This window comes from Haplochromis burtoni, unplaced genomic scaffold (genome assembly GCF_018398535.1).
Source record: "Haplochromis burtoni strain Fernald_Lab_line unplaced genomic scaffold, NCSU_Asbu1 Contig_159, whole genome shotgun sequence".
Lineage (NCBI taxonomy): Eukaryota > Metazoa > Chordata > Actinopteri > Cichliformes > Cichlidae > Haplochromis > Haplochromis burtoni.
Window position 1 is genome coordinate 1094817 of NW_024582520.1, and position 21000 is coordinate 1115816.

Consider the following 21000-nt stretch of genomic DNA (forward strand, 5'->3'; position numbering starts at 1 on the left):
GGGGGGGGGAAACAACAACAAGCCGGAGGGAAGAAAAGGTCCTGTTTTTGTTTGAGTAATTCATTTTAATTGTTGGGTTACAGTGCTTGAAGAAAAATTAATGGCTGATATTTGCAGGAATTGAGTTTACTGTTTTTGTTTTGTCGCTCTAATTGATGTAGCCATGCGCAAAAATGACTGGGAGGCGTCAGAGGGAGGAAGAGAGGACGGGGGAGAAGGTGGAGGTTAGGAAAAGGCTTCACTGACATGCTTAATCACCCCCCCTCCCCCCTGTTCTTTTTGCTGAAAGGAGGAAAAGTATGAATAGAAATAAAGCAGAAGCTCGGAGTGAAGAGAGAGGGCAGGGAGGAAGCACGGAGGAGGGGGCGTAAAGGAAGAGACGATAAGGAGAAAGTCGACTTTACTGTCATTTTAATGACAAGAAGTTCTTCTTCTAATAGAGGAGAGCTGATCGAGGGAAGGTGAGGCTAAGAAAGTGAAAAGATAGTTTGTGTTTTCTGGAAAATAATTAAGAGAAGCAACACACACACATGGTTACACGGTCGTTCAGTACAGAGGGGTCGTATCACGAACTCATCTACACTGAGTGCAGCAGCTGGAAAGGACGACTGTAATCTCAACTTTTCTCAAACTAGAATTTCAAATTTAATCTTAAAATACTCTGTCATACATTTGACCTTTGACCTCTGAACAATAATGCTCTATGTCGCTATTTAAAAGCATCGAATAGCATCGCCGTTGTTTGTATTGAAAACGTACAGACCAATAGGAAACAACATAGGGAGAGTCTTTGTTGTGTATGTTACAGGTTCTAATCATTCCCGACTAACTTTTTGTTGGAAAATCAAATAAACTTGTGATCAACAACTTTTTCCCCTGATGTTTATTATTAAATGTTTAAACAAATTTTACTAAACTATGAAAAAGCTATGCAGTTAAACTATGCAACATATGTTTTATATCTACAAAAATAATCCTGTGCCAAGCCAGCACGCTCTCTGAGCAGCATTTACTTTTAAGGGAATGGTAAGACATCTGTAGTGCAGTATAACACGTGCATTTAAAGTATTTAAAAAGAACAAAGAAAGCGAAACAAAATAAGATACCATTGCCTTAAAAGTAAATGCTGCCCTGAGAGCGAGCTGGGCTGTGTCGTATTTTTTTGTGGGTTTTTTGTGCTCAATAAATGTAACGAATATTACCACACTATTTCTGATGTTTGTTAAAAGATGTTTTAGAGATGCATAGTTACACAGACTGTGACGATTTGGGTTGATTTTATTTCTCTTTTTTGACACAGTGTCTAGTATCATTTAATCCAACCAAATGAGCGCATTGATCAATTTATCAGCGCTGTCTGGAATTGATTTGAATCGAACCATCAGGTGATCGATAGAGGCACGTCGCTCCTCGCTCGTCCTTGTGGAATAACTGCATCCGTCACACTCGGGAGTTTTAAAAAATGAACAAGCTTTCATTTGTTTCTTAATAAGAACATTAATCAGACGGCGAGTAAAGTCAGTGACGTTTATCACACGTCGTATTGTGTTCTCACCATCATCACTGTCTCGATAGTTAAACATAATCTATGAACGTGACTTCTGATTTTTTCTTTTTGTTGTTTCTTTTTGCGACAGGTGTCCGACAAGCCTAAAGCCAGAGCCGCAGCCCTGAGGTAAGACAAATAACCAAACGCTGCACTCTGCAGCCTCGTTTTTATCCTCACAGAAAATAGCACTCACAATAGAGCTGGCGTGCAAGCTGCTCTTCTGCCACCGAGAGCAACCTGGGCTAAGTAAGACCGCAGTCAGATGTCGTGTATTACTTGTTGTTTTGGCAGAGAGAAATAAGGCAGATCCACATATGGCCTGCATTAAGTCAAGTAGCCGGGGCATCATGCTTCTATATGGTGTGGCAGCCAGCGAGTCTTTGGCAGAGGGTGTGAGGTTAATGGAGTGTGTGACTTTCAATATCAGCCAAACAACAAGCTATAAATAACTGTTCTTGCCCTGAAACAGGCAATTGAGGTAGCTGTGGTCAGTGTTTCTCTTTCTGTACTTGTTTTTGAAAGCACGGTTTAGGAGTGCAGAGCCGGCTCACACAACCCTCAGCGTCTAACACGTCTCGCTTCAGTAAATATCCAACGTTTTAGCGGGACGTTGTTTGATTTTTAGGGGTTTTTTGCTATATGAAGTTAATCGCAAATGCAGCCGCTATTAAGTCTTCTGCAGGTGTTGCGCCTCTAATTCACCGAAACATCTGCGGCGACAGGTGTCCGTTTGATAAGGAGAGTCAGCGGCCTGCACGCTTCAGCTCTAACATTCAGATTTAGGCAGCAGACTCGCTATTTGTATCGCAGGGAGACTTTGCAGGGGCTCTGCGTGTAGACTGTGGCTCTGAGGAGGAAACATAAAACCCTGCGTACATGCATGCATGCGTTATGTTTGAAGGTCAGCGAGTAACATTTCCTCAGGCTCTTTTTTAATAAATGTGGTCTCGTTACAGCTTAACACACATTTAACATTTAGATGCTTCTGTTGTTCGTTCGAGTGTAGGGCACCTTGTTATCGATGCTTTTTGAGTTTCCAGCGTTTCCTTTTTTGTTTATTATCCTGGGTTATGGGATGTAATGCATTGTGCATTAGCATAATCTTATTTCTGCCAGTTGTTACTGTAGATCAAGCATCAGTAATAATCGTCCCGCGGTATGTTGTAGTAAATGAACAGCTTATTCTTGATTCAGCTGGTTAAGTGGCACATGTACAAATGATTTAAGACCTGCATAATTAATGAACACGTTGTTCCTGATTTGTTTTCTTTTCAGTTCATTATTTTTTTCCCACCACATTGTTAATCATTACTCTGCAGCGAGGGACCTCCCAGCCTCAGCAGCTCTTGTCCTAAGGTTGTCATCCACTGGGGGTCGGGGTCTGGAGCATATCCCAGCAGTCTTAGGGTGAGAAGCTGGGGTCACTCTGGACAGGTTTTCTAGTCAAACAGGCAAACATTCACAATCACGGCCAATTTAGAATAGCTAGTTAACCGAACATGGATGTCTTTGGACTGTGGGAGGAAAAGATTCTTCTGTTGTGAGGTGAAAGAGCTAACCATTGCACCGCTGTGGCTCCGTTACCTCTGAGTGTATCAGAGTTTGGATACTTTCCTCCCATATAATAGGTTGTTAGTATCACAGTCACACCATGGAAAACTGTGGTTGTATGATCAAATTATTGTGGCCATGTGCAATGTACTCGTGATCTACTTGCATCTTGTAATGGTGGCTTTGAAGACCAGGTCTGCACTAGTCCACTGTTATCAGATTGACACTGGATGGGGTTAAATTAACAATTACATGCGACCTGTGTCTGTTAATTTGGTGATTAGCTGTATGCATAAATTCACATTAAAGAGAAACTCAGCTGGTTACATTCAGATTCCAACCAGCCTCGTAGATTTGAAACAGAAACTCCTCCATAAATAGTGACATAGTTGCTGCAGGATGGCAGTTTAACTGCAGAGTGACACGGCTGCTTCATATACGAATATAACCAAAGTACTACGAGTCGGCAACCAGCTGAGTTGTATCGCTTACTGCGAAAAGACACCGTAGACAAGTTGCATTTATTGCATTCATAGTGCAACAAACTGGGATAGCATTTATAAATTAGACAGAAATGATTAGCAAATCTTTGCCAGTCTCTCTGAGAATGATGAGTCCATTTCAGTCGAAACAGGTCGCCTCTCGCCACCTGTGTACTGGACTAACCGTCTAAAGTTCTCACCCACAGACTAAGGCTAAGGGTGTTGCATGTTCAGGGCAGCCATGAATTTTTCCAAGATGCACCGATGTTCCTGTACTGTTTTTACCCCAGTGTGACTGAGCAATTATGGAAGCAGTTGATTATAAAACATAGTTTTATTATAACAGCTGCAACCATCTATGGCTTGTATAATAACGGGAGCAAAGGAGAAGGTGAGAGATGATGCTGCCGAGCGATGCTCCACCATGGCAGGATGTTGGGGTGGATGGATGGGTCCAAAAACAATCTCTTGAAGACTGTCAGTGTTTTCAGTTTCCATTTCCGTTTTCATAGTTGAAGCCGTTTATTGGCCAGCAGTCATAAAGAGCATTGTGATATCAGAAGTACAGGTTTAGGGCTGATTAAACAAATGTTTTAGTCGCCGATGATGAGTCTAGCTTTCTCCAGAGGACTGCATATTTGTTGGTGTTGTTTTTTTGTTGTTGTAATAATTAATGAATTCATTATTTTTTTGTAGTCTGTCATGTCTGGCAGCTTTTGCAATCAGAATTATCATCTGCACTGTTGTGCCAAACATATTTGCTTTTCCAAGACAAGCTCGGTAAGATCACCTGGTTCATCTTTTTTAATGTATTTAATTGTGCTTCTCTTGTTGCCACTAATTGCATTCTTCACTAAGCATACAGGGAGTGCAGAATTATTAGGCAAGTTGTATTTTTGAGGAATAATTTTATTATTGAACAACAACCATGTTCTCAATGAACCCAAAAAACTCATTAATATCAAAGCTGAATGTTTTTGGAAGTAGTTTTTAGTTTGTTTTTAGTTTTAGCTATTTTAGGGGGATATCTGTGTGTGCAGGTGACTATTACTGTGCATAATTATTAGGCAACTTAACAAAAAACAAATATATACCCATTTCAATTATTTATTTTTACCAGTGAAACCAATATAACATCTCCACATTCACAAATATACATTTCTGACATTCAAAAACAAAACAAAAACAAATCAGCGACCAATATAGCCACCTTTCTTTGCAAGGACACTCAAAAGCCTGCCATCCATGGATTCTGTCAGTGTTTTGATCTGTTCACCATCAACATTGCGTGCAGCAGCAACCACAGCCTCCCAGACACTGTTCAGAGAGGTGTACTGTTTTCCCTCCTTGTAAATCTCACATTTGATGATGGACCACAGGTTCTCAATGGGGTTCAGATCAGGTGAACAAGGAGGCCATGTCATTAGTTTTTCTTCTTTTATACCCTTTCTTGCCAGCCACGCTGTGGAGTACTTGGACGCGTGTGATGGAGCATTGTCCTGCATGAAAATCATGTTTTTCTTGAAGGATGCAGACTTCTTCCTGTACCACTGCTTGAAGAAGGTGTCTTCCAGAAACTGGCAGTAGGACTGGGAGTTGAGCTTGACTCCATCCTCAACCCGAAAAGGCCCCACAAGCTCATCTTTGATGATACCAGCCCAAACCAGTACTCCACCTCCACCTTGCTGGCGTCTGAGTCGGACTGGAGCTCTCTGCCCTTTACCAATCCAGCCACGGGCCCATCCATCTGGCCCATCAAGACTCACTCTCATTTCATCAGTCCATAAAACCTTAGAAAAACCAGTCTTGAGATATTTCTTGGCCCAGTCTTGACGTTTCAGCTTGTGTGTCTTGTTCAGTGGTGGTCGTCTTTCAGCCTTTCTTACCTTGGCCATGTCTCTGAGTATTGCACACCTTGTGCTTTTGGGCACTCCAGTGATGTTGCAGCTCTGAAATATGGCCAAACTGGTGGCAAGTGGCATCTTGGCAGCTGCACGCTTGACTTTTCTCAGTTCATGGGCAGTTATTTTGCGCCTTGGTTTTTCCACACGCTTCTTGCGACCCTGTTGACTATTTTGAATGAAACGCTTGATTGTTCGATGATCACGCTTCAGAAGCTTTGCAATTTTGAGACTGCTGCATCCCTCTGCAAGATATCTCACTATTTTTGACTTTTCTGAGCCTGTCAAGTCCTTCTTTTGACCCATTTTGCCAAAGGAAAGGACGTTGCCTAATAATTATGCACACCTGATATAGGGTGTTGATGTCATTAGACCACACCCCTTCTCATTACAGAGATGCACATCACCTAATATGCTTAATTGGTAGTAGGCTTTCGAGCCTATACAGCTTGGAGTAAGACAACATGCATGAAGAGGATGATGTGGACAAAATACTCATTTGCCTAATAATTCTGCACTCCCTGTATATCTAATTGGCAGAGACACTGCGGATGTAACATTGTCATCAGTGATAAGTTTTCTGAAGGTGTTAAAGCCCATTTTCATTATTTTAAGACATGTTTCCATTTATCTTCCAGGGCTGTGTGGGCTCCCTGGTTGGTCTTCTTGCTAAGTGTTAACATCTTTTGGGAACATATCACCTACTTAATCATTAGAATAAAAAACAATGTTAGATGCATTTTTAACATCACAGAACATTGGAAAGAATCCATGTAAACAGCTGATTTTGGCACCGGGATCAATTTTTCATAAGTTCATCTTTTACTTGCAATGTATTGTGAAGCCCAGACTGGTGCATTAGGATATAAGAATCTTTTATAAATGAGGCTCGTTGTGTTCACAATCTGAGGGCATTAGTATTCAAGTCCGGAGTGTTGTGTGTGTGTGTGTGTGTGTGTGTGTGTGTGTGTGTGTGTGTTGTGTGTGTGTGTGTGTGTGTGTAGAGAGGGAGACAGACAGCAAAGCAAAAGAGAAAGAGTGTGTGTCTGTGTGTGCCCCAGGCCATGTGTTACTCTGCTACCGCTAATGAGCCCATTCACTCTGCAGCCCAATCTACTGAACACCACACACACACACACACACACACACACACACACACACAGATATCTGTGGGGATGCTGGGACTAGAGATGCTGTGAGCGATCCACTGGCTATATCCCCCCGTGGAAAGCAACACTCGCTGTCTCACCCACACTCCTCACACCATCCATACAGACACGCATATTTTTTTAGTCCTTGCTCTAACAGCGTTACCCACATACCAATCGTTATTGTGCCACACACACAACCACCCACCTTAAACATCCCACCACAGTGTATATTAGACTGTATCATTCTTTTATTACTTCTCTGTAATCTTCACAATCTCTGCTAGCTGCTTCTGTTTTGTGCGTTATATGCCGTTCACATCTTTCATCACACTGGTGAGGAAAATCGCCTCCAGTGATATGAACTGGTCTTTTTTTTTGTGATTATTTTAATAGTAATAGCGTTCGAGTAGTTCTGGGTGGGTAGTCCTAGTGTTATTTTAGTTAGCGGTGTGAATGGTGTTGAATGGGTTTTACTGAGAGCTCTTTGATGTACAGGTCCTCTGTATTCATAACTGGGGACAGCAATAACTCAAAACCATTCAGACACGGGCAAATCAATATGCTGATATAGTAAAGCTCAACAATGATGGATGTGCTTGCATGAGCAGTAATGAAAACAGGCTGCTCGTTCAGGCTGTCGGGTCAGGAAGTTTAGCAGAATGCTTTGACACAGAAGAAGAACCTACTTTTAGTTCATGGGAAAGTTATTATTATTTAATGAGACCTTATTTCTCGAATAGCAGCTTTTCTTTCACTTGTTGTATCCTAAAGGTGTTCAGATTATATAGAAAGTCAGGATGGAGACGGACGTTAACCACGGGCGGTATATTTATGTAAATGTAGGACCACACGAGCTTAAAAACTAATGACGTGAGCAAGAAATAATTATGGGAAATATTAACCAAATGAGAGAAGAATCCAAACTAAACACCTGAACACTTGAGACATGCAGACACATGGGAAGGTTAACACACATCAACATGGGACAACGGGAAACTGACACAATATATACACATGAGGACAGACATGGTAACACATGGGGAACGCAGCAGGAATGAATTAGACGTGTCGAGACAGGGATAGGAAAACTGAACACACTGAACACAGGACGAGACGCTGTCAAAATAAAACAGGAAGTACAACACTGAGACCGTGACGAAGATGTAGGAACTTGTGACACGTAGGGCGAGAGACATACACAGAGGACATGACAGACTCTCACAGGAGACATGGGGATGAGACAAAGACAGAACTAAACTCAAGACTAAACTGTAAGTTATTAAATGTCATGATAACACAAAGAAAGAACCAAATACAGAATAACTCAAAACACTATCTCAAATACTCGGCACTCACTCACGTGATTGGCTGAATGTTACCAGGTAGCTCTGGTTACTTCACAGGTGACACCTGAGAGCAACAACGCTGTGATTGTGTTGTTACACTGTAGCCGGTCGCCGAGCTGTTAATAAGTCACCTGAAAACATTGTAGAGCTCGTCAGTCGAACGAGCTCATTAAGGGTGTCCTGCAGATATATTAACACAGACGCTGCATCGCTCGCTGTTTGTCATCGTGGCGATGCTTGAACACAGCCACCATGTTGCTCACCAGCAGGCCGGCCTCTAGGGAGGCAGAGCTCTATACACTATCATAACTCATAATATCATTATAATCAAGTTTGATTTGTTACAAAGCCTACAACTATATGTATAATACATATGTGGATGCTTATGTAGCTACAACTCAAGTATATGTTTCAGTTAATTGTAGTAAAAGAGAATCCAGCACCCAGATAATTTAGGAGTATTTAACATAATAAGACGTTCAGCTACAGGGCCAATTAACCGTGGCACTTTCAGTGAAACATTACTTTAAAAAATTTACATAAAGCAGCATTAGCTGAGTCTAAAAGGAAGACTTAGTGCTTATTGTGATATATCAAATGAAACACACAGAAGAGGTTATTAAAAAGGCTGTAAAACCACTTGCACAGTCACATGCTCATATATTAATTTGTGTGCTGAAATAGATCATCTCAAAGTTAAGACTAGTGACTGAAGTTAGTGGGAGTAAAGAAATACCTCGACTGATGTGACAGGTTATACACTCACCAGCCACTTTGTTAGACACACCTGTTGAACTAAGATATATACGTGATTACCTTAACTGTACTTTAAGTAGTCGTGTTTCATTTCTGTTGTAATGTAACCAGACGTGAACGCACTGACGTTGGTGATAAATAATGCAATCATGTTGGCAAGTTAAACAGACAGGTTAAGCAGTATCGTGCGGCTTGGCGCAAGTTCAAATGTAAAAACACCTTTTCAAACAGTGTCACCCCTGCTGCTGCCAGGGAACATTATGCTACATATGTAGAAATGGAAACCTATTATAGCCTTCCCCACAGTAGCGCCCGGGGCAAACACACTCTCACACAAGCCACAAATACACAGATGCACATGCACGTATCGCTGAATCCTGGAGGCCGAGAGAAGCAACGTGAAGGTGAAAACAAAAGGTTTTCTTCTGCAGATTTTAGTTTTCATGCAGCCGTGCTTAGTAAATGCTTAATAAATGCTTAATAAATGCTGTATCTGATTTTGTTTGGTTGAGTTTTATTGTTAGAATTTATTGATTTACTCACCCGACTAATAATCTTCTTACCAACAAGGAATTTGTATTTCCAGTAATTATTGATAGATGTGTACACTGGTGTCCCACAACAAAGTAACAGCAACAATTTCATGAATCATGTCACATTTTCACTTTCTATCCTACACAGACATGCGTTAGGTAAACAAGCACACATGCTGGAGCATGCACACACACATGATTGAGAGGGAGATGGAGAGAGATTATAAAGCCAGCTGTGCGGCAGGAAGCTCTGCCAAGTGAAGGGCAGAACCAGCGAGCTGAAGGCAGATGATAAGATGACAGATGAACTGAGCCCAGATGGCCTCCACATCTTCACTTCACAGTCCCATAATGCTGTTGTAATTGTGCATATTTTCACTCCGTTCTCCGATTATTTGAAGAACCTGTAGTTACCTGTTCAGCATGATCACTTTTCCTGCAGCCTCTGTTGCATCGTGTCTCCGCTGGCAGCAGTTTATCTGAGCGGTGGCCTGTCTGGCTCAAAGCCATGCGCTCTCTTGTCTAAAGAGCCTGATCAATTCAGTTTAACAGCAAAGGCAAATGGAACATGAAAAAACAATATCAGCAGCTGTCTATTGTCTCTTGATTGTCCTCCTTGCGTTTAATACCTGCTGGTTAATTAATGGTGACCAAGTCCAGAGTGAACAGTACAGTGTAAAGCTGATGGACCCTGGAGAAAGACCAGAAAACAAAACCTTTCTGAAAATCAGATGTAAATATCACTATATACGATGAAAGTGTAACTTAAACATATACAGGATTAACTATAGTTTTTACAGGGCTTTGTGCAGTCATGTGAAAAACTAAGGGCACCTTTACCGTTTCCAAAGGTATTACCTTGTTACCTAGGGATGGGTACCGGTATCCGGTGCCATGATGGCACCGGTTCTGACATAAACGGTAGTAACCAGACCGAAAAGCAGCGCACATTTCGGTGCTTTATTTCGGTGCTTTTTTTTCCTGAGCTGTGATACACTTTAGATTCTAGCCAATCATTTTACGTTTCCGAGGATAGTAGGCGGGGCCAGGTACGTACGTTCTTTTAGAGCAGAGCTACAGATTAAAAATGCCCAAGGCGAAGCGGTCAAAAGTCTGGCTGTACTTCACAGCAAAAGATGCAAACTCAGCAGCAACAAGTGCTTTAAGCTGATACTGTGATACTGTCAAAGGAGGTAACACCTCGAATCTGATGAAACACCTGGCGACGCATAGCGTTTTTTTTAAAAGCCGAGAAATGCGCCGTATTTGATAGCTTGCTGCGAGACCTCACACCGTGCACGTTGGGTGGGTTGCCAGTTATCGGACCCGGAGCAACATCCCCCAAAAACCCGAAGAATAGAGTCCTGGCCCCTAGCCCTGCCAGTGTAGCAGAAATGATGAGGATGATGATGCAGCAGCAGCCGTTCTTCTCTGCGTGAGTAGCTTAATGTTGTTCGTGTGTAATTTACGTTGAGTAGGCTAACCACGTTATTACATTAATGCATGTAAGGTGAACTAGCAAACATCATCATAGCTACATGCGGCTGTCTTCTTGTTTGATGGCAGATACTCCCTTCACCCTGGCCAAAAAGGCTAAAATGACCAAAGAAAAAGTGGAAAACAGTTAAACATGAGAGGTTTTTGGACAAAGTTTGTGTTTTTCCATTGTTTAAGCACTGCTTCCAGCCAAGAGTGATACCATATATGCCCCATAGCTGCAGAAAAGGCTAACATTGTTATCTTTTTACAAAAAAACAGCTGAACATGAGAGGTTTTTGGACCAATTTTGTGTTCTCCATTCTTTAAGCACCGGTTTGAGCACCGTTTAAGCACCGGCACCGTTTCAAAAGTACCGGTTTGGCACCGGTATCGGATAAAACCTAAACGATACCCATCCCTAGTCTTAACTTCTATGGAAGCTGTAAGGGTCGACTTTGTTTTCCATAGGACCGCACATCTATTTAGTTAAAGCACAGAATCAAACAACAGTTGCCTCCAGTTGCTTTATATTGATACAATAATACAGAAAACCCCAGGAATTAGTGATAGTGGGAAGGAAGAACTCCCTTTTTGTCAGGAAGAAAATTTCAGCTGAACCAGGGTCAGGGAGGGGCATTACAGACAGCGTGCAGAGTTTGATATAGATATAGACTGTCAGCCTGTTCTCACAACAATATAGTGACGATTTGTCACGTCCGGAGGCGTTCCTGAGGAACGCGAAAGGTGACCTTCAGCATTCATATGCTACGTGCTGGGTTGTGAATGAAATCCAGCAAAAATGATGCTCCTGCGGTCATACACGTCCCAGCCATGTATCCCTAACCCTGTAACCTTATCCCTAACCTTAACCAGCACTCTAATGACGTTAGATAGTGTTTTCCAAAGCAAATTAAGTAAAACGAACGTACATGTGTAGATTTATTCCAAACTCATGTTTCCTCATTTTCCGATCTGGTAATATAGGGACGTGCTGGGTGCCCGGAAGCGTAATATACTGACGTTTTGTCACCTGGTGTAAAATGTTACGCTTTGGGAGTGAGAACATGTCACTATTTTAACTAAAGTATTCTTAATTTAAGCACAAATCAACCTGAATGTAAAAGTAATCTTAAGCTTGTTTTTGAAAGGGGCTGCTTCAAATCATGATGAGTCATAAAGCAATTAAACAAAACCTGAGGTTGAACTATAATAACAATCATACAAGTCTAGTCAGATTTAGCTAAAAAACAGTATAGTTTAAGTTTAGGAGACAATGACTTCAGTTTTTTAAAAAGGCCCTTTCACAGTGTACACACCTCCTCATGCACTCAGACTACCAGATGTGTGTGGCTGTGTAAACACACTCTGTAACCACTGCTGTGTTTTTGGTCAGGCTGGACCCACAAACAATGAGGCATCATGACACTAAAAGACAGACATTCTGTACTTGAGTAGAAATACAGATACTAGTGTTAAAAATACTCCAGTAAAAGTTGAAGTACTCATTCAACTTCTTTACTCCAGTAAAAGTGAAAAAGTACCGGCTCTGAAATGTACTCAGAGTAAAAAAGTTAAAGTAGCTGATTTTCTATCACCTATTTTTATGCAAAGCAGGCTGAACCTTGTGCTGCATTCATTTAACAATAAAATAAAATTAGTAGATGGGAATAATAAAGTTACTCAGCTGGAATCAGGAAAGAGAAAAAGAAGGAAAAAAACATGTTTATTTTCTGAGGGTGACTTTGCCTCGAAATAGAAAACATGTGTAAGGAAGAGGTTCAAGTAGATTCAGCAGGTGGAGGAATCCTAGAAATCAGTAGTAGTGGCTCATTGTGTGGGAAAGAATCACAGCTCATGATCATTTCTGTTCAGAGCTCCAGCAGATTTTTATAGCTCAGGCTGTGATCAGCTGACCTGCTGCTGCTCTGAGGTTTACTGCTCTTTGTGGATTTACCTGAATTTAACAGAAGTTTCATGAGCTGATTTTCATCCTCGACACTGACACTACACGGTCTATGCTGGCTTTGTATTAGACAGTATGAAGTTGGTATGAAGGTAGAATTCGGTCAGTGGATCTCAGCATCCTCAGCTTAAAATCATATGAATCTCTGCTCCCTTTGATGTAACCAAACTCTGCTCATGAAACCACGGCCGCTGTGCACCAGTCACACTGTTCTTTACTTTCAATCCATCACAGTGCAGCAAACTAACCTGTTTGTCCTGCACTGAACTGCAGAGGATTTTCATGCAACCTTAAATAACAACCTCAGTTTGGTTTGTAGCACATTTCACAATATGAAAAAAACCCATAATGCCACATGTACTTTACATTTCCAGTTCATCAAACAGCGTCCTTACTATTAAATCTACCCTCTGTTCTTCCTCTGAGTGAAGTCAGCTCTCTTCCTTTTCTGTGAAATACAGCAGCTGGACCTTTAGTTGTTTGTTGAACTGATAGAAAGGTTACATTTGAAATTACCTGACACTTAAAAAAATGCAACTCCCTTTCTGCTCACTCGTCTTCTGTATGGATAGAGGCTGAAGTACCGCAACTTACAGACACCTGCAGTATTTCATGTGTTTCAGTTTGGGCTCAAATCACTTTGATGTTTGAAACCCGCCGTGATGTGAAATAAAAACCCCTCAAAGCGTTAAACCAAAAGTAACGAGCCTGTTTTGAAAATGTAAGGAGTACAAAGTACAGACATTTGTTTGAACATTCAGGGAGTAAAAGTAAAAAAACTACCCAGGTAAAGTACAGAACTGAAAGCTCTACTTCAGTACAGTTACTTTGTTACCTCCCGACTCTGCTGAAGGACCAGCATTATGTGCAGCGTTGCAGCTTGCTGTAGCACAGGACTGTGACCCACACACACATTTTCCACACGTCTCACTGGTATGATGAAGAAAACAAAACCTCCAAAAACCAGGAATTACTTCTACCGAGCTCTCCCCTTTGACCCTGTTGATAGTTCCAACCACGAATACTTTGTTGAGTCACTATTTAAAAGGCTGCAGCCTTTAAATATGTGGGTGTCGTGTGGATCTTGTGAGGCCCACTGGACATATCAAACCAACCGATCACTTTGTCAAGGCTGTAAGGCTTTCATTTCCCCTGTTGTGCCTGTGATTTTATCACACAAATAAACAGACACCAAAGCTTCTGCTGGAGCCTGAAGATCTGACAAAGGCTATTTTGTAAGTCTTATCTGTGTTACTTATGCAACGTTGACACAGGAATACACAGGAAAAAACCCAGAGCGAAGCCTCTTTGTCCTAAATAAGCAAACAGGTTTGATGCTTACGACAGAAACAAGGACAGAAACACTAATTGGAAGCACTGAAGAGGAAATTGTCTTTCGGGTAGTTTGTATACAGGAAACATATGTCCTGTCACTTCCTTTATATACAGCCTTATAACACAGACTGAGCTGAGTGATTATAAATACATGAACGAGGTAATATAAGATATTATGGGAGACAGGATATCAACAATAGGGATTTAATAATGAAATAAGAGCTAATATCTCAAGCTCACTCAGAGATAAGTGACATATGTTTCACCGTTTCTAACTGACAACAAGGGGAATGTGTTTGGAAAAACTAGTAACTCAGTGTCCATCAAGTCATCGGCTCAGACACACTAATGCACTCCTAGATGAAGTTTGTATGTCTTAACTTGAGCTAAACATCTGAGGCATGTACACGAGACGTCCACTTAAAAGCTGCTCCGTCAGTCTGCACCAGCTGGCGCCGCATTTTAATTTGGCAACAACGGCGGCATTAATTTATTTCTGACGGCTTGATGGCTGATTCCTGAGGAAAGAGGAGGAAAGCAAGCCAGATGTAATGCTTTCACACGCATACTCATCTCCTTTCATCTCCTTCCTTCAACACATACTGTTTATGTTGCCAGAATAAAATAGGCTAGAGAGCACTCAACTGAAAATCCCATTGAGAGTAAAAGACGCTCACGCTCCTCCTTTAACTTCACTCGGCGCTCTTTAAACAAAAACGAAACACATCAGAGCGGGAAACGTAAACTCGTGTCGGGCAGTTTTTGTCTTTTGACGAATGACGCGCTGAAACAAAAAAGCCTCCCATCGGATGCATTAAATGCCCTTTGCACCGTTTGCCCATAATGTTTCTATTGTGGTGTGAAAAAAGACATTTTATGTTGCAAACGTCTGATAGCAACACAATGAATAATTTAAAAAACTAACATCACCCGGGTCCACTTAAACAGTTCTGCAGAGGGAGCCCGGCACTCGTACAAGTCTTTCCAGCACTAATGACAAACAAGTGCAGCCTACTTCGATGCAGCAGATGCTCAGCTGATGTTTGTTCTCACCTTGATTTCTTGCCAGATGTCTTATCGGCACTGTGGGCTAGCTGCACACCGAGGAGAGATAGAAAGTAGACACTCATTAAATAAGACGGTGCTTTATATGAAAGCAAGCTCCAGTTTTTCATGGAGCAACAACAGAAGCAGATTGTAATCCGGCTTAAGAAAAAACTGCTGACCAAAAGACTTCTGCCTGCCATCAGGGTCACGTCAAGTCCAGTGTCATATTTTGGGATATTTGGGGGTGAACTTTGAACTTTGCCAGATCTTTTTGCACAGTAGTGGACAATCAGTTTGCTTTTGGAGCTTTATGTAAACTAAATGATAACTACTTAATAATTCTCTTGAAGAGATGCATCAGGTAACGTCCTCTTGTAGCACTGATTTAAGCCTCATTTGTCCAAAAGTTATTCATTTGTTAGATGGAAAAGAAAGAGTGGCATACTGTAGTCGCGCCACAGTCTGGGTCTTTTGGACTTGAATCAATAATATTAATGAGCCTCCTCTGCAAGAGAGATCTGCTGCTGACTCACACACTTGGTTCTCTTTGGTTACACATCAAAAGATCTTTAAAGGCAGTAAGGGACATAAAAACGTCGGCTTAGACTGAAGTCCAGGTTATGTCTGCTGTTACCATCTGTCTGGCATCTCAACTCATTTCTTCATTAATCTGAGCATGAGCAGGATCGTCACTAAAAAACCTGACAGTCCTTGTTTTCAGTTTCATGCTGCAACAATCCAGAAATGCAGTTTCTCAGTTAATGTTCACAACATTCGTCACATTGCCTCCCATTTCCTTATCAGGTATCTGACGGACACAACACTCACCACTCCAACATAAACACATACTAGACTTTAAACAGTGATATTGGGCCAAGCTGTATAACATCTCAGATTCTGACTAAAGAGAACTGAAGGAGCAACAAGTGTTTAAAAGATCATTGTCTGAGGATATAATCCATTATTTGTTTTAATCAGATTGACAGTGAACAGTAAAAAGCAGTATTAAGAAACTAGAAACAGAAGTTATTTTTCATATGTATTGCAAATATGAAAAATAAATTAGTGGGGAAAAGCACTACAACTGTAGTCTGGAAACATTAATATAATTATAATCATTGTAAAAAATAAAGCTGACTACTGATTTCACCTACCGTGGATTATTTTTAGAACATAACTCTCGCGATAAACGAGGGGGCGCTGTATATCAAAGTAGCGGGTAAGGCCTAGCAGACTCAATCCGGTCCAGTCGCCTGTGCCGAGACACCGATCAGCCAGCGCTGACTCAGTTATCATGTTGAGTAGCCCTTCTCATTGTTGTCATGAACTGGATATCGTCTTTGTCCTGCCTTCCTCAAGAATCAAGTAAAAATAAAAAAATAAAAGTCGCATTAATATTTTACTTAAATCTGTTAAATAATCAGAACTATGACTCAGAATTCTTGAATGAAGTTTCCCTCGTTCTGCTCGATGTGTTCAGATGACATATATTCACTATATCAGCTTTAGGGCGTCAGCATGTCAGTTTGTTTGTAGTGTATCATGGCGCCTCCCAGGGGTTAACAGAAGATGAATTAATACATCCGCTTCTCATCTGGATGCATTTGGCCTCATCAATAAATTTCCCCCAGGCATAGGAAAGGTTACCTAATGACATTTAAGCAGCACTGACATTAAGCAGTATATACATAACCATCACAGCACATGAAGAAAATCAAAGTCCCCTGTTACAGGAAAAAAAGAGAGAGAGAAATAATTGGGAATCATATCACTGACTCATTTCCTGTGTTACTGTGATGCTGATTCACCAGCCAGGCAAAGAAAACCAACACACATACATGAAGCTTTCCTGCGTTTCTTAAAAATACTTTCCGAAGGTGCCTTCGTATGTCTTCCAAACACACAACTGGCAGAGACTGCACGATGTAGGGTATGCATAGGGGCGCACACAAACATGTATACGAGGGTTTAACACAGTGCTTTGCCAATATTGTTTCAACCGGTTTGCTATTTATTAATTTTATTTAATTGAAACTGAAAGAGAGGGAAGACAGAGAATAGATGAGTAATGATAGAAGAAAAACAGGACAGAGACTGCATTCATACAGTCTCTGTCACTGTGTGTGTGTGTGTGTGTTGCCCGAGGAACAGTTGATGGATTTGCTGCTTGACTGCTCACACAGATTGGTGCCTGCTGTGATGGCAGCCTTGAACTGAAATTACGTGCACACTCTCACATACACAAAGGGAACTACACATAATTGCAAAAAAACTGTGTGCGCGCACGAGTGTATTTGTGTGTATTCTTAAGTTGGGACGAGCGGGCGTGTTGCCTCCAGGAGGCCATTTAAAGCTCTGTGGAAGGATGGATGAACACAAGGCCAGCCGAAGCACCAGAGAAGATGAGACAGGTTCAAAATGCTGTGTTTATGCATTTATTAGTAGCTAGGCTTTTTTTTTACCCACTGATAGGTGCGTAATTTTTTAGCAAATCAGTCATAAAGCAGTCGACTCCTCTGATTATTATCTTTTGTTCAAAAAAGTGTGTGAAATGTTTTTGAAGTGAAGAGAAAGAGAAAGATTAGTTTAAACATCCTGAAGGATCTCAGAGCCGCTTCCTGAGCTCAGTTTTCCAGTTACTCTGATGATAGGCTGAGATCATAGTTCCTCCAGGTCTTGTTAACTCCTCCCTGATGACAAAAATGAGAGGTGGACAAATAGTTTGGTCTTGAAAGTTGTGAAGATTTGTGTTTTGTTCCCATGTTTGGGCTAAACAGGGATAGCAGGAAGAAAGAACGTTCAACGACACCATCTATTAATCCACCAATAACGACGGAGCCTGAGAAAAGATTCTGTCTTACACAAAAACTACTTTACCTCACACTCATTTCTCCCCAGTTCCATCAGGATATATGAGTTTTTATTAAATGCCACATACAATCATTAGCTGACATCAGGTGTTTGAAACAGGTAGCTGTGAATTCCCTATGGAGACGCTGAGGACAATAAATTGTATGTAAAAGTAGCTATATTGGACATATATGTTCAATTAAATTAAAGTGTGTCAATAATCTGTATATGTATGTCTCTTTATGTGATTCTTATTTCCTTCTGTGGCTCTTAGTGTGATTTAATTTGACACCCTTGATTAAAGAATGAAACACATTGGTTAAAAACTGAATGACCATTGAATGAATGGGATCATCTCTAGTGGAAAGTTACTGAGACAGTGTTGTTTAGACTAGAATGAGACAACTTCTATAATAAAACTGTTAGGGGCACACCACCATTTTGAGATCCACGGCAGCGTGTCATGCAGGACGCATCTCCTTTTTAGAAGTAATAAAGTGTTAAATGGTCTACTGAGCAGTGTTTTGTCTTCCATCGGATGCCTCTGAGAAATCAAAAGAACTCGGTGAAGTGTTGATATTTACAATTGGGGGCTCGTCCGGGATTCCAATAGGAGGCTGAGGAAGATAGATTGGGCGATCTGGACACAAAAGAAGGTGTTGATATTTACACCTTCTTTTGTGTCTTTTTCTTCATTTTGAGTATAAAGCGATGAAATTAAATTGTCATACGTTGTACTTGGGTAGGGGTTGTGGTGACACGGAGATTTATTTATTCATTTTAAAAATGGAGGCAAGCCCAGAATTTGTAATAAAACACTGATAATGTAACGATATTGCAGATTATTTGAATGTTGCATACATACACACACAAAGGCAAATATAAACTGGAAAAAGGGATAAAATGTAAATCATTCAAATTTCCCGCCAAAACTGCTGGTAAGTTATCATAGCCATCATTTGGAGCAGATGTCCCCAAGCCCCACGGCACGGACCGTGGTCGTTTGGGCCACAAGACTTGAGGCTCGGGTGTGAACTTTATGGGTTTTATTGGTTTTTATCGTTAACTCGGTTTCCCTGGGTCTTTTCCCGTGTGTTATGAATAAATCTTTTTTTTGGTACCAGTACTGGTTTTATTTTGTCGTATTTATCCGCAAACCCTTAAAGGTCGGTGTGTGAAAATATTGTCGGACATAAACCGGTCTGTGGCGCAAAAAAGGTTGGGGACCGCTGCTTTAGCATCAGGGATTTTGGGATAAGACCCTCAAAGTCAAACTTTTCTCAAACCTGAGGTAAGAATACCACTGATTGATGAATTAAATGGCTATCCAGGCAATCGAAACGTGGAAAGTCAACTACCTCTGCTTTTATTTAAATGAGAACTGTTGTTGGGTGCTGATTAAGCTCACATCCCACGAGGCCAGAGAGCAGCGGTCCGGGTTATAGTCTAACCCAGCTGTCCCCAACCCCCGGGCATCGGACCGGTACCGGTCCGTGAGTCGTTTGGTACTGGGCCGTGAGAGTTGAGGCTCAGGTGTGAAATGTATGGTTTTCAGGGTTTTTATCGGTTTTCAGCGTTATTTTGTTATCGTTTTTATCGTTAACTCGGTTTTTCTGGGTCTTTTCATGTGTGTTATGAATAACTCTTCTATTTTTCAGTATCGGTACTAGTTTTATTTTGTTGTATTTTTCCGCGACACCTTAAAGTCCGGTCCGTGAAAATATACATAAACAGGTCCGTGGCGCAAAAAGGTTGGGGACCACTGGTCTAACCCACAGGCCTTTGCTACATGTCTTCCCCCTCTCTCTCCCCTCTTTGCTGTCTCTATCCAAAAAAAGTAAAATGCCAGTAAATAATATAAAAAAAAAAAAAATCCAACAGAACACCCTTGTTAGACTAATAAACAAACCATTTTCCTTTTCGAGGTAAAATGCATTTTTCTTCCTCTTTATTTTACATGAACATCGCACATATTCAAAATATAAATAATAGTTATCTAGAACCCCGCTCATCGCTTTAACGCAACAAACACATTGGCTCATCTCATTCGAACCAGACTGATAGAGAGCTACAGTCTTGACACTAAAGCCAGAGAAGCAGTACAAGCAAGAGTGAAAGTCACGACCCAGCAGGTACTTTAAACAGCCCTGACACTGATTGAGACTAAGTGGCAGGATGAGTCAGTAAACAGTGTAGGGCTTCATCCAGTAGCAGTGAACAAAGGCTGTTTGCACCCACACATGTCGTGCATAAATTAAAGTATATTTATATAAAAGGGCACTTCTGATATGTTTTTAATGTGCTTGTTCAAATTCATGTCCAGTTAAGGGCAATTTACTTCCTGAGTTTGAAAGTTGGATTTAAACAGACAAAAAGATTTGAGTTCAAGCCAGCAGAGAGGTGACTTTGGTGATAGAGTCCTCTTGGCTGTGCAACATTTGAAATCAATAAAAGACATAATTGACTTGAGCTGGCGAATGAGAGGTCATGCCAGAATTTTAAAGTCTTTTATAGTGGATGTCATGTTGTTTAGAGAGAAAGGAAGAGGACATGCAGATGTTTAAGCCATGATTCTTTAAAAAGATCATTTCCTGTCCTAAATTTATGGATGATTGAAGATTAAGTATCATCCGGATAAAGACCATCTAATGTTCTGAAAGTGTAAACCTTTGTTTCTGACAGGCAGTGCTGACAGTCATAACAAAAGCAAAAAGCAAAGCAGCGAGTGGACATCTGTGTCATCCCGCAAAGTGTGAAACTTTGTGCTGAAACTTTTTGGTGTAACCTCATTAGCGGTGACAGTGTCCGTCGCTGTGCTTTCTCAGCATCCAGTGAAACTGATTTTGTTTTGTTCCATTGTGACATGTTGATCCCCCACACACACACACACCCCATCTACCCCCCATTCTGTCTGTCTTTCTTTTTTAGTGGTGCATCAGGGAGCAGCAGTGAATCAGAAAGCAGCTCAGAGTCTGACACCGACGAGTCTGAGAGCAGCTCCAGTGACAGCGAGTATAATCAGGCCTCCCGCACAAACACTCCAGAGGTAGGATGACA

General features: G+C 41.2%; 1 protein-coding gene across 2 annotated transcripts in view; it reads left to right on the top strand.

Annotated features, from left to right (window-relative positions):
* Positions 1 to 21000, top strand: part of aff2 (AF4/FMR2 family, member 2) — a 213120-nt gene that overhangs the window by 139261 nt on the left and 52859 nt on the right. For both annotated transcript variants that reach the window (XM_042225097.1, XM_042225096.1), the window contains exons 10-11: positions 1638 to 1675; positions 20872 to 20989. In XM_042225097.1, coding sequence (XP_042081031.1) covers positions 1638 to 1675; positions 20872 to 20989 — 156 coding nt within the window. The remainder of the gene's footprint in view (positions 1 to 1637; positions 1676 to 20871; positions 20990 to 21000) is intronic.